Genomic DNA, 13,068 nt, shown 5'->3' on the forward strand with positions numbered 1-13,068 from the left:
ATGTCTGTCTGCTGTGAGGAAATGAAAATTTCCTTAGCTTTGTGTGTCCTTCCTCTGTCCAGCTTTACTGTGCTGAGATGAGTACCAACTGCAGACAGCTCTAGAGGAACAGAAGTTGTCCTTGGTTGTGCATGTGCACAACAAAATATGCACCGATACTACTTTTGAGGTGAAAAGCACAACGTGTGGATACCTGTGATGTCAAACTTGCAGCAGCAACTTAAAGAAATCTTAGGGAAGTGGGAGAGGAGAAAGTTTAAGCTGCAGTGCATGTTTTCTAAAGACCTCCAAAGAAAGGAATTGTGCGTTTAATCTTGCTGCTGGCAGTGACTGGCAACTGATACCAAGTTACAGAATCCCAAGGTGCATGAGGCTTCCACCAATCCTAACCCAAAATACTCTTCTCTCACAAAATAGGGTGATTCTAGTCTTGTGGTGTGGGCAGGTGGTCTCCATTTGCCTGGTGAACTCAACCTTAAATGCAGTCTGAATATTTAAGTCTTCAAGGTGAAGTTGTCTTTCTCATCTATTGCTAAGACACAGGATGTTGAAGTGTGCACATGTAAATCCTTACAGTGTGGTCTGGTAGTGGAGTTCTAGATTACAGCGTGATGAATCTGTCATGTGCTCTGTTTAATGTCAAACTGGGATTAGTCAAAAGCATTAGCAGAGCTATTCCACAGGTTGTCTCATGTGATATACACACACCTCTTCCCCAACACTGGATGTAAGCAGCACTTGAACATAAACCTCAAGGACCCTCAATCAGATAGCAAGTTGCAGAACTATTTCTTTGGTTAGGCTCATCCAACCATCACCTTTGTCTGGAGAGATCTGGAGATTGCAGGTGAGCAGCTGGGACTTTGTTGACTGCAAGGCACTTGCATATTCCACTACATCAGATCTGCCAGCTTTTTTAATTGTCCCCTAGTTGGCTTCTAAATTGAAGGTGTTTTCCCATGGGTCTGACAGTGCTGTAGTGCACTGTAAAGACAGAGACTTGAGCTTCCCTGCAGTCACTTTCGTCAGTGTTTTTCTGCAGTTCCTGTTTATGAAGATAGAGGCTACAAAGACAGGGCATTAAGCAAAGATGTTGGTAACTATTAGCCTCCAGGACTGAATTTAGCCAAGCTACCTGTGTTCTCTCTCACAAGTTCCTAGACCACAGCCCTTTGACACACATGGTGCCTTGCCTTTTTTCTCCTCCTCCCTTGACATCAGCATATCTAAAGACTTCAGTAACAGCTCTGTCAGAGCTTTTGAGGCTTTGCTTTTTAGTAAATGAATTTTCATACACTAGGTTGTGAGATGCCTCTGGCAATGTACACTGTGCAAGTGTGTGCTGACTTAAAGGACCTTTGTGGGCAGCCTACAACTAGCTACAGCCTATTTCAAGGTTTAAAATAGCAATGTATGTAAGCAGTGGATCATTTTCAGCTCTCTGCTCCTCTAGCAGTAGAAACTGAGTCAGAGAAGGAGGGTTTAATTTGCTTAATATATGATTTGTTACCTTAATCCTCAAGTTTTGTGTCTATTAGCTCTCCAGCAGCGTATCTGGAGGTAGATTGCTTAAGTGACTACATCTCAAAGGAAAGAGCAGAAAGTAGCAACTTGAGGGTTTAATTGCCAAACAGTTTAGTCGCCTGGATTGCTTCCAAGTTTTTCTAGAAATACTAGGCTTGTCTGGAGCTTACTGAAATTCATCATAGCCTTTTTCAGGAGACCAGAAAAGGCCCTAGCCCGGTGCTGCACGTATAAGTCATTTGTTGTGAAGAACATCTTGTTTCTGGCTTGAGTCGTGCCCCATGTGTCCTTACTTCTTAGGTGAGTCTGTTGGTTGGGTAGATCCCAGAGCCACAGTGATGTAAAGCAGTGTTTCCTTCATGGCTTCTAGGTGAAAAGCAAACGACTCTTCTTGGTGTGAGGACATTCTGAGTTTTCTCCAAGCCTAGAATGGCCCAGAGCAACACCAGCCCAAGGGAGGGGTGCCTTGTAATTGTACCCCTTGTATTGCTGCGAGCATCTGTTAACACTGGCCTAGACTTTCTCAGCTGTTGGGGGAGCTTGCTCAAAAGTGCCATCAGTGAGTCAAAGCAGTTGCCAGCTTGCCACGCAGTGGTGGAAGAGTTTCTAGGGTTATCCCGAACCATTGCATTCTGAACTCGATATTCTTGTTTTTTCTGATTGATTAATGGACACAAACACTGCAATCCAGGGCAGCATTTATGAGGTCGGCTCTGCTGGTATTGAACAGCCTTGTTTGAATCTGTCTGATAACACTTTCCAAAAGCTCCAACCCCAAAGGCTTTTTTTTTTTCCCCTTGTCACCCAATGACCTTGCCCAGCCCAGGTAGTTTTAGTGCCAGTAAGGAGCTGAATCCCACAGGGTGGCTCTACTCAAAGCCTTTCTGCTTCTGTCCAAAAGACAAGCTTGCATTGTCTATCCCTGGTCATGCAAGAGCTTTGATTAGATACAGAACGTTCTTCTAGTGTCTCCCCTATAGCTCTTCTGGGATGTTGACCCTTCTCATGGGAAGGTCTTTTTTTTAAAACCCAAAGCAGAACAGCCAAACAAAACCCACTTGTGTTTGATACAACTAAACCCTACTGCTTAGCCCAAGTCAACAGCTTTCCAAAGGAGCATATTTTCTCATTGTGTCACTTGACAGCTTGATGATAATTTCCAGTGACAGATCACTAGACTTTCTTCCTGAGAAAGTATAACATCTTCCTCTGAAAACACCAAACTGAAGAGGTGTATGGAGAACTTGGAACAGACCTGTGCCCTTCTTGTTTTGCCTGTGCAGCTGTGTTAGAACAGGCCTAGTGACTTCTAATGTTCATGGTGAGCAGTTTACTACAAAAATGTTTTCAAATTGGCAAAACTACACTCTGGAACCATCTATAAATGCTGCCCTGAAAAAGCTTGTATACTGAGACACCCTCCCTGCTGCCATGTTCCGAGTCAGATTCTCTGAAGCTGACAGCTGCAGGGGAGATGATTTGCAACTAGCAATGCAATTTTTCTATATCTGCTGTTGTTTACCTTTAAAATTATATATCTAAATATCTATAAAACAATGTCTTTTTTTCTTTGTTTTTTGTTCTTCTGTGTGGTGTAAAATGGAGATTGTTGCAAAACAAAATGTAATTTTGTTATCTTTGATTCAGTGGGTTTTCTTTATTTAAAAATAAAAGACTTATTGAAGTCAGTGCTATATGTTGTGACTGTGTGTGATATTATTGGGTGATGAAGTCCAGCTGTCACTCTTGACAGGCAAAGCAGCCAGGCTTGGTTTCTTCCTATGCAGTGGGGAGGGGATTGTCTTATGTGGGAACATACTGGGCTAGCAAGGAAATATTAAAATGCAACTGGGTGTCTGAACGTGTTCCCTCAGTTACAAGATTTGGGTTAGCTAGAGAGGAATCCTTTGGCCCCTCTGCTTACATGCAAATTAGTATTAGGTGCTGGTTTCTGCTCACTAGTGCTGGCTAAAGCAAGGCTGCCTTGGGGATGGGCTGTCCTTAGCCTGGGGCGTGCACCAAGGCAGGAGTTCACTTGCTTGTTTTGACACTTCTGTCAGTAACTCCTGTTTGATGAACTCTGGTGCTGCATCTGGTTTGACCCTCTCGTTGGCTATTCCAGTGGTAAGTGCAAGGATGCTATAACTGTTCTAGGAAAAGTAAATAAACCCCTCCTTTGAGGAAGAGTCCTCAATCTTGCACTCCTTCCATGCTTCTGGGGGTGGGTAGGACAGGAAAGGTGGCAGTGGTGGGAGTGTCTTCTCAACCTTTTGCTTGCTGCAGCTTCTGTGCCCACCTCTCAGAGACCTGGAAGATGGAGTGGGTGTCAAGTAGGCAAAGGGGAAGACTGCAGAAGGGCTGTGTGTAACAACATGTGGGTGGTGTGCTAGCCCCTGCCACCATGGTCATCTCCAACTGGCATCTACCTCTGCTCTGTTCCAGAGAGCAGAACAAGGGCAGAGCTGCTGCAGAAAGCTTCTAGGGAGAAGCCAGCCTTAATTCCTGCTCTTATGTGAGAGTATTTAGCAATTCCCTGGCTCTTATGTCTGCTAGGGCTGGGCTTGGTGGCGAAGCACAGGCTGTCTAGCAAGCCCTGGGGCAAAGGAATGTGTGGCCACCTTAGCAGTTGGCAGAGGCTAGCGGCTCAGCCTTCTCTGAAACCCAGCTTGGGGAGCTAGCTGAAGGGTGACTTTAACTTGTCCCTCTTTCTCTCTTGCAGCAAGTGACACAAGCACTAGTGTTGCTCAAGCCTTTCCTAGGTGCTTTTTGTTTTCTGGCCAAGAGAGGTCATTGGTGCCACTCTGCGGGAGAACAGAGATGGCAGCAGCTTATAAAGCTGAATGCCTGCCCTGAAAATACCGAAGAAGGGCTATTTTAGCTGGTGGGCGAGAGCAGGCTGTGACAGTCCTGTGTCAGCCCCCGTGTTGTTCTTGGATCACTAGGTTGCTGGCTGGAGGAATGCTCCAGAGTCAGACCTACAGCTGTGCCAGGACTAAGGGCCAAAGCAGGGCACAGGGCTTAGCTGTGCCCCTTCCTGCAGTGTGCATGACTCTCTTTTGGGACAACAGCTTCCCTGGAGCTTGTGGCAAAGCCTTTGACTCATGCGATTCTGCAGAAATCATCAACCAGTGTTTTTTCCTACTCGATAGCGAGTGGATTTCCTAATCTTTCAGCTGCTGGCAGAAGAAATGCACAACGGCATCTTTGGCCAGGACACTGACGTCTTTGAGCCCAGGGCATAGAAAAGCCCTGCCAAAAGCAGTGCTTTACTGACACGAAGAGCTCATTGGTGTGTGTTGTTTTTACCTACAGACCAAGACAGATGTGGAGAGTAACTGGTAGTGCTGAGCTGATGGGTGACTGGCCTGTGCCAGGACCATTGCTGCTCTTCCACTGTAATGAGAATTGCTCTGTGGGAGGCAATGTTTTTGGGCTCCATCTCTATTTTATTGGCCATTGTGATTTAGCTGTTAGATCTACTTCAATACTTCTTCCTGGCTGGGTAAGAGTCACTCCGGGGAAAAGCCGAGGCCAGCATGGATCATGCTCCCTGCTCTGTTTGCTGTGTTGTTCTCTGTCTCCCCATCAAAGCAAGCTGCTGGCTGACAATTTGTCCCAGCAGTGATGAGCAGCCACAGGGACCTCCCAAGAGCTGTCCAAATCCCAGAAGCAGCAGCGTGGCGCTCCCATATCTTCATACAGGTTTGGTTTGGGTTTTTTTGTCTTTTTCTGTTTTTACAAGTGAGCTGCAGTTACTCTATCTCCTAGGCACGCTGTGCGTTTGTGTTCGCACTGGCCTGACAGTGGTAGGGTTGTCACACAATGTTTCCTTGGGACAACTCCAGATGCTTCCCGGCCGTGGAGGACACTGCTCGGTAAGGAGCCAAACACAGCAGAGAGGTGCCTTTCATTCACCCTATGGGCTCTCACAGAAGGCTGGCATAGCTTCAGGCTGGGACTCAACCTGCGGTGCTGCTGAGGCTGGAGAAAACAGATTTAACCCTGGTTGCCTCTGCCCAGACAGGCCCCATCCTCCCCACAGCTTCAGGAGCTGACGTCCTGTTTGGTTTGAGCTCGAGCCAGTGCCCTGATGAATGCAGCTCTTGTCAGCACCCTCCAGCTCCGCCGCCTTCGGGTCAGGGTCTGGTCTCCCGGCTGCTGAAAGCTGGGAGAGAGGGAGCAGGGACTTGGCACTGCTGCAGGACCGGCTTGACAGTGAAGAAGGTAACCTGGTCAGAAACCAGCTTACTTGCTCCTTTCCAAGCCCTACTGCTGGCTAAGGGAGGAGAAGATGGTCTGGAGATGGGTATCTGATCAGCTCCTTGGAGGAGATGCCTGGTTCATGAACCAGAACAGACTGCCTTGCCCAGGACACAGCTACTTCTGCCTCTCTCCTACCCATCCCAGTCCTGCTGACTCCACATTAGCCAGGGCTAATTAGCATCAGGCACAGCTCTGTTTGCCAGGCGAGGACCCTTGTCTGTGATGCCTTTTGGTGGGATTTCCCTGACTGAGCTCCCTCTCATGGTGCAGTGCAAGGAGAAACAGCTGTGCTGAGGCTTTTGAAGTATTTAGGAGGGTGTCTTCTGCTTGTCTTTCACTGTCCTGTAGTTAAAATTCATCCCCTGGTCTTAGTAGCTGCTGAAGCCTTTGTTCCTCCTCCCTGGCTGAGCAGGAATTAGGCAGAGCCAGCTCTGCCTTGGCCCCTGGTGGGTTCTTGTTTGCAACTTCTGGGCTGTTTTCTCTTTCCTGGTTGGAGCAGGTGACTGAGAATTGGGGGTCCTTACCTGGCTGGGGCGAGGCTCATTCTGGGATGCAGGGAGGATGGAGGTGGCCAGTTTCTTTGCCCCTGTACCAAAGGGCAGTCAATGATTTGAGGACAGCACTGACACTCCTGGCCTCCTTAGAATTAGCAGTGCAGCCAGCACCTGCGTTCAAAAAGCTGCACCCCTGCTCTTTGCCACATGCCACAAGGGACCCTGGAGCTCTGCTGTTCAGCACTTTATTTCCCCCTTGCTGTAGCCCTCCCTTCCCAGAGCAGACACTCTCCTTGTCCTCCCACCGCAGCTTCAGGGTGTGCTACGGAAGAGGGCTGGTGGTCTCCTGTCTCTGTTGGCTCCCAAGGGAAGGATGCTTTGCCCGGGAGGGACAGAGCTGCCGGGCAGCCCGCTGCCAGGTTTGGGGAGGGGAGGGACAAGCGTGGAGGAACATGCCCAGAGTGCCTCATCACAAGCAGTCATTCAACCAATGCTACAGTAAGGAGGTGGTTGGGATTAGGGGGCCACCTCTGATCCTATTTTACAGGGGAGGGGGAGCTGATGCCAGTTTAGAGAGCTGTGTCTTCCGCCTCGATGCGGGGCCCAAAGAGCTTCTCTGCGGTTGCTTTGCCGTCGTACTTGGGCAGGGTGCCACCAAAGTCTGCTGGCAAGATGTCAGCGTCGATCTCCTGGTAGAAGGACTCTAGCTCTTCCCCATGCACAAAGACCTGGCAGGAGATGGGAGCAACCCTCAACAGAGAACCAGAGTGACTTTTCCCAGCCTCTCTGTTTCACCCAGGAATGTGCTTCTGCCTCCAGAACCCTTTTCCATACTCACCCTCTCCAGCAGTTTGCTCTTCAGGAACGGTTTGACCACGTTGTAGGTAGTGGTGAAGTACCAAGGCTGGTGGATGAAGTGGACGGCCTTGAACCGTGCTGGGAAGGAGTCCTAGGATCCCAAACCCAGACATGGACGGTTACAAAGGGTGCTGGTCACGTGGAGCTGGGCAGGTAGCAATGGGCACCCTGGCACTGCCAGGGCTCCTCTCACCCAATCTCCCCTTCTGTCCCTGATGGCCCCTTTCTTTTGACCCAGAAGATCAGCATCCCAGCCTCAGGAGGACCAGGGAGGCTGAAGAGCCTCACAGATGGTTCATTGCTACCACCCCACGAGAAGGACCGCATCTCTGCTGTCCTCCTTCCCTGCACAGAGCCGAGTGCCTTTGGCCTCTGGCCCAAGGGCAGAAATTATGCCCTGCCTGCGGATCTCCGTCCAGCCTGGACTGGGCTGGGCTGAGAGGGCAGTGAGGAAAGGCCTCCAGGCCGTGCTGTAGGATGTTGCAAGGAGCGGTGGTACCGCTTCTGGTTGACCATTTGAGAGGACATGGAGGTGGGACTAGAAAAATAGGATGCATCTTGCAGGATTTAGCCAATTAGCTAGCAAAGGAAGGAGCGTGTGCCAGGGAACAGCCTCTCCACAACACTTTCTTGTGATGCCACTGTGGTGGGAGTCCAAACCCAGTTAGCCCTGCCTTCATGCTTCCCTGAGCTCTCTGCTCTCCCAGGGCGCACTCCACCAGTGCTGAGCACAGACTTTGCCACCTCACCTGCAGCATGTCCACCATCTTCTTGAGCTCGGAGGGTTTGATCCCTGATGCCTGTTGCATGGTGAAGCCCTTGAAGTTCTCAATGATGCAGAACCCATTGATCTGGGTCTCTTCATTTTCCAGCAGCTTCTCCAAAATAACACAATAAGCACGAAGGATCTGATGGAGAAAAGAGACAGCAGGGTCTGGTATTAGGTCTCACCTCCTGTATACCCCAGGAGCACTAACCAGGGTCTGCTTGACTCCAGCCTGCTTGCTCCAGCCAGCCCCAGGACTTGAGAGCAGAAAGACTGTTTCGGGGAATTCTCGATAGCCACCATGGTCCACTTCCAGGGTGGGCATAGCTCAGATGTGGATCTAGGATATGTTGCCACCGAATTCAGAGCTGAGCAGAAAACAGAGCTTGGAGAACTTGTGACTTACATGGCTGGAGAACTCTCGGCCAAGGAGCCCTCTCTGTATCCTATGCCTTGATTTCCTCCTCTGTCCTGCAAGTCCCTTCTTTCTAAAGCCACCTTGATTTAATGGTCTGGTGCCTTTCTTCACCCTGTGTTACCTGGGCTGGGGGACACACACTCTGCACCTTGCACCACCTCAGGGGGAAGGAAGGGGGAACCCTTTGGGATGGACCATGCTCTCCCAGGTTCCTTGGAAGGATAAATTCAAAGACCTATAGGTTTGCTCCAACCTGGATGGCTGGAGGCTGTGTGTGGACATACGTATCCGTGTGTGTAAGGGACACTGCGCTCAGACATGCCGAGGGGGACAAGCCCGAGAGTGGGACCGTGCTGCTCCGAGAGTGACGGCTGGGCTGGGCTGACCTCATCGAAGGTGATCTCCTCGTAATCCCAGTTCTCGATGTTGAAGAGCATCACCACTCGGCCATACTTGTCTCTGCTGGCCAGGATGCCGGGGTAGCCAGCTTCGATGGTGCTGCGCACGGCCTCAGGGGTCAGGTTGTCGAAGAGCTCAGGGTATTGCTGGCGGAAGTTTACGTAACCTGGAGAGAGGCAGAAATTGGGGAGGACAACAGCTGCTCGCCTGCGCCTCAGAGAGCTGGGGGAGCCAGCAGGATGCACTGGCGATGGTGGGGCATCGGTCCTGAGCCTGAGAGCTGCGGACCAGCTGTGGTGGGGTCCGCAGAGGCCAGGTCTCCCTCAACAAAGCGGGGAAAAGGAGCTCGGCACTAGACGAGTCCCTCTGTGCTCCATGTTATGCTCCCCATGTCAAGGGCTTCCCACGCCTGCCTTCTCTCCAGCAGCTCAACAAGCAGATAAAGTCATTTTTCCCCATCATTTCTCTTCCTCCCTGTTTGGGTGACATCCCCCAGCTCCCCTCCCTTGGCACCCTGTGGGCATGAAATAAGGAATCTCGTCCTGGGAAACTGTGGACAAACAAAACCTCTCTCATCTGGGAGCCAGAGCTGATAATTACAACTCATTATCCCCCAAGGCTGACACAAAGAAGAGTGGAACCAGAGCCAGGCAGGTCCCCGCCAGCAGCCACCGCTCAGGCTGCCCTCCCGCTCCCCCTCCATCCCTGTGGGTCACCCTCAGTGCAGGGAAGGGGTGCTAAAAGCCCCCACAATCTGCCCCAAGCCCTTGAGGGGTCCCAGGGGTGCTGAGCCCACCAGGCACCATTCATAGAAGAATGAGTTGGTGCAGGACCAGCTCTTTACAGAGGTATGGCGGGGAATGTAGAGGGCAGGGGCTTTTTTGAGAGGATGCAGCCCAAACCAGCTGAGTTCGCTGCACAAATGAAGCAGTCTGCCACTGCCAAATGTATTTGGGTTTTTTTCCATTTTTTCTGGTAAATTAGCAAGGAATGGGAATGTCCTGGTTTTGCACGATGCCTGGCACCACCCTCATTTATTTCCTTCCCCATCCCAACTCCTTCCCTTGCATCTAAGGCCCCCAGCCTTGCTTTTTTCTCCTCATCTCCTTCCCATGCTCTGCCAGCACAGCCCAGACCGAGGGGCTGGAAGGTTCTGGCATGGGGCCTGGAGCCTCCAGGGGAACAGATAACCCTGTCCTTGCCCGAGTCACCACCTGGGACCCTTTCCCACCTTTCAGCAGGTCGTAAGCCCTGTGGACGTCAAACTTGCGGGCACGGATGAAGCGGAGGAAGAAGGAGTCATCCTTCCCCTGCATCTTCTCAGCCACTGCCTTGCACACCTCCTCACCGCCCGCCCGCTCCTGCACCAGCTCCCGCAGCGCCTTCACTGCTGCCTCCCTCTGCTCCTCCGTCTCGTTCAGTTCATCCTTCGCCTGAGGGGGGAAACAGGGAGGGGACACGGCTCAGAGGTGCCCCACACACACCCCAAAACACTCCGGGGGTCATTTAGGCACGCAAAAGTTAGGGGAGTGCTCACTGTGGCATACAGGGATGGGAGGAGGGCAGGGTCCCCCAGGTCCCCTACTCAGAGACCCTCTGGAGTAAGTGCCTCCCCCCACCCCAGCGCAAGAGCCCAGAGTCTCTTCTGGTCCCCAAGATGGAGCAAGAGCCTTGGGCTGCACCTGCCCCCAGCTCCCCGCGGCCACCCTCACCTTCTGCAGGGTGTGGGGGGGGATCTTCTCACACCTCCCAAAGACGGCGCCATGGTCCTTGGTGGTGAGGCGCTCCAGCTTGGTGCGCAGAGCCTGCTCCTCCTCCGAGACGATGCGGAAGGTGCCCGTCTGGGGGCAAAGAGAGGGTGTGGGGTTCCCCCAGCCAGACCCTCAAGTCTTTGCCCCACCATGGGTCTCCTGGTATGGGGGGCTATGAAGGGCAGAGCCTCCATTCCTGCACCCGGGGGGTGCATTGGGATGGGAATGGGCTGCATGTCACCCAGGCTTCCCAGCATGGGCTGACGGCGGCTGGGGCTGAGAGCAGCTGGGGAGGCAAGGGGTGCGTGGGGTGCACCCGATCGCTGTGGGGAGGGGATGCTTGGAGCCCAGGGGACGAGGCAGTGCCGGGGCAGTACTCACAACTGCAGACATGTTGACCTCTGTCCTCCGTCGACTGCAGGACACTGGGAGAGGGAAGGAGGAATCAGCAGCAGTGAGGATCCCGATGGCCTCCACAACTCCCCAGTACCCCATCTCCTGCTCTCTTGTTCAGGAGGGAAAACCTGAACCATGCTTCTCTCACACTGCCTGTGTCTCTGCCTGCTTTCACTGCCTTTTAGTTCTACTGCCCCAGGGTGTTTCCCAAATGCCTGAGCCCTGCTGCTCCAGCCCAGAGCCCATCACTAGCTGCAAGGCTGGACCATGAGATTCTCGGTGTCTTTCTGATGCCAGCTGGGTGAGACACTTTGTTTGTTCATGAGGAGGAGGAAGCTTGCCTTCATCCTCCTTCCAGTGCCCGACCCTGCACCGACTGTGAGCCCATGCTCTGCGAGGGATATTTGGCTCCAGCTCAACCACTTCCCAGGGGAATCCTCTTCCCCACCAGCTCCCGGGGAAGGGACAGACATCTCCCTTTTTACTGCCACTAAAAGCAATTCCAGTCTTGAAGGTGCCAGGTCAAAGGAAGACTGGATGACAGTCTTCTATGCAGATATTTCCAGTGGAAGAAGTCCCAGATACTCACCAGGGAAAGGAGCAGCTGAACTGTCCACAGAGGGTCAGTGCAGGGGGCCGAGATGGACACACGGACAGCGAGGCCGGAGTGGAGCAGGAAGAAAGCCAGGCGAAAGCTTTGTAGAGTCACCGGGTTGGGATTAGACCGTCACAAGGCATCAACTCACGGCAGCTTTGTAATTAAGCCAGCACAACCCAGGCAAGAAACCCCATTAAAACATTACAAAAGGCAGCTGAGGAGAAGGAAGGAGGGAGCCGGGGCTCCACTGACCAGCCGGAGCATGTGTGGAGGGGCGGGCTGGGATGCCGGACCCGATTAGCGAAGTATAAAAGCTTCTCGTTGTGTAACTTGCTCATTAGCACAGAGCAGGGGCAGAGGCAGGCGGTGGGCAGCTTGCCATCCCAGCCTGCTCCCCTGGGATGAGGGGGCCAGGTCTCTTCCCCAGTTTCTGCCCCAAAAAGCCTCACAAGATCGCACTGTGGATTTGGCCTTGTGGGCAGGGTCTGGCTGTGGGACAGGTCTAGAGCAGAGGATGCTCCTGGGGATGATCCTGCCCAGGACTCCCTAACTCCTCCCCAATGAGATCATCCAAGCCACATCTATACAGGGCCACTTTCAGCTTTTAAAATAAAGGAATATGGGCCAATTTGGGTTTTTAATGGTGTCCTGAGTGATGGTTGCCTGTTTGTGATGCTGTGGACCTGCAAGAGAGGGAAGCCCCAAGGTGCAGCAGGACCACACTGAGCTCACGTGTGGGTACAGCAGAACAGCAAAATAAGTGTTTTTGAGACATCCACATCCCAGCTTGCTGAAGCCACATGAGGCAGGACTGCCCCTGCAGCCTTTAACTCTTCTTGGACCCCAGGTTGCAGGAGCTGGGTGAGGACATGGAGATGCCAGAGCTGTGTGTGGCTCCTTGCACAAGCCCAGGAGAGGAACTCGGCTGGGATCTTAGCACGGTGGGGATTTTGGGGAGGTGGTGGGGCCAGGCTAAGTACCAGAGCAGGACTGAAGGTGCTTACACAAGGCATGTTTTGTAATGCCACTGGGATTTATGGATTTCATCTCCACGGGGCTGCCCTGCAAACAGAGCTGCAAGGGAGGGAGGAGGAGGAGGAAGGCACGAGACTCCAGATGAAGGGCAGGAGGGGAGCGGAGAGGGAAAGCCAAGACCCCAAGCGATGTTGCCATGGCCAGAGGCACATGCGCTGCTCCCCACTGGAGACCTCCCAACCTCCCCGTCCCAAAGTCAGCTCTAGCATGAGGCTCTGCTCCCTCCTAGAACTCTTGGGGCTTTTTTTTGTGACCCAAGACGGTGCGTTACGGGGGATGTCATCAGTGTGGAGGTTCCTGAATGGACCCAATGGGGGTGGCAGAGGGGACCTGCCCACCTGGGCCGCCTAACCATCACGTTCATCGCAGATTAAATCACCTTCCAGACTCACCCACAACCCCCAGAATCACCGAGTGGGTGTGTTGTCCTGGGAAAAGGGGTCTCAGAAAGGGTGGCAGCCCCAGGGGACGCACCCCAAGGGGGAATCCCCCCCAGGAGGGGCCCACCACAAGGCACTGCGGCCGCATCCCTTCGGAAAGCTCTTGGCTGGGTCCAGTTATCCCCC

The 13,068-nt window shown here is 52.5% G+C and overlaps 1 protein-coding gene across 1 annotated transcript; it reads right to left on the minus strand.

Annotated features, from left to right (window-relative positions):
- Nucleotides 1-6,678: 6,678 nt before the first annotated feature.
- On the minus strand, nucleotides 6,679-10,917 carry RLBP1 (retinaldehyde binding protein 1). The gene is made up of 7 exons (XM_009871102.1): nucleotides 10,855-10,917; nucleotides 10,435-10,563; nucleotides 9,954-10,155; nucleotides 8,710-8,888; nucleotides 7,889-8,047; nucleotides 7,120-7,230; nucleotides 6,679-7,009 (listed from the first exon to the last, which is right to left on the minus strand). The coding sequence occupies exons 1-7, from the start codon at nucleotides 10,864-10,866 to the stop codon at nucleotides 6,851-6,853; spliced, it is 951 nt and encodes a 316-aa protein (XP_009869404.1). The 5' UTR covers nucleotides 10,867-10,917; the 3' UTR covers nucleotides 6,679-6,850.
- Nucleotides 10,918-13,068: the final 2,151 nt, after the last annotated feature.

This window comes from Apaloderma vittatum, unplaced genomic scaffold, assembly GCF_000703405.1.
Source record: "Apaloderma vittatum isolate BGI_N311 unplaced genomic scaffold, ASM70340v1 scaffold36036, whole genome shotgun sequence".
Taxonomy (NCBI): domain Eukaryota; kingdom Metazoa; phylum Chordata; class Aves; order Trogoniformes; family Trogonidae; genus Apaloderma; species Apaloderma vittatum.

Bases quoted from the DNA above. Each gene is read 5' to 3' on its own strand.
- RLBP1 (XM_009871102.1), bottom strand. The intron at 10,156-10,434 runs GTGAGGGTGGCC...TTCCCCCCTCAG, and splicing joins CCCCCCACACCCTGCAGAAG to GCGAAGGATGAACTGAACGA. The intron at 8,889-9,953 runs GTGGGAAAGGGT...GCCTCTCTCCAG, and splicing joins GGCTTACGACCTGCTGAAAG to GTTACGTAAACTTCCGCCAG.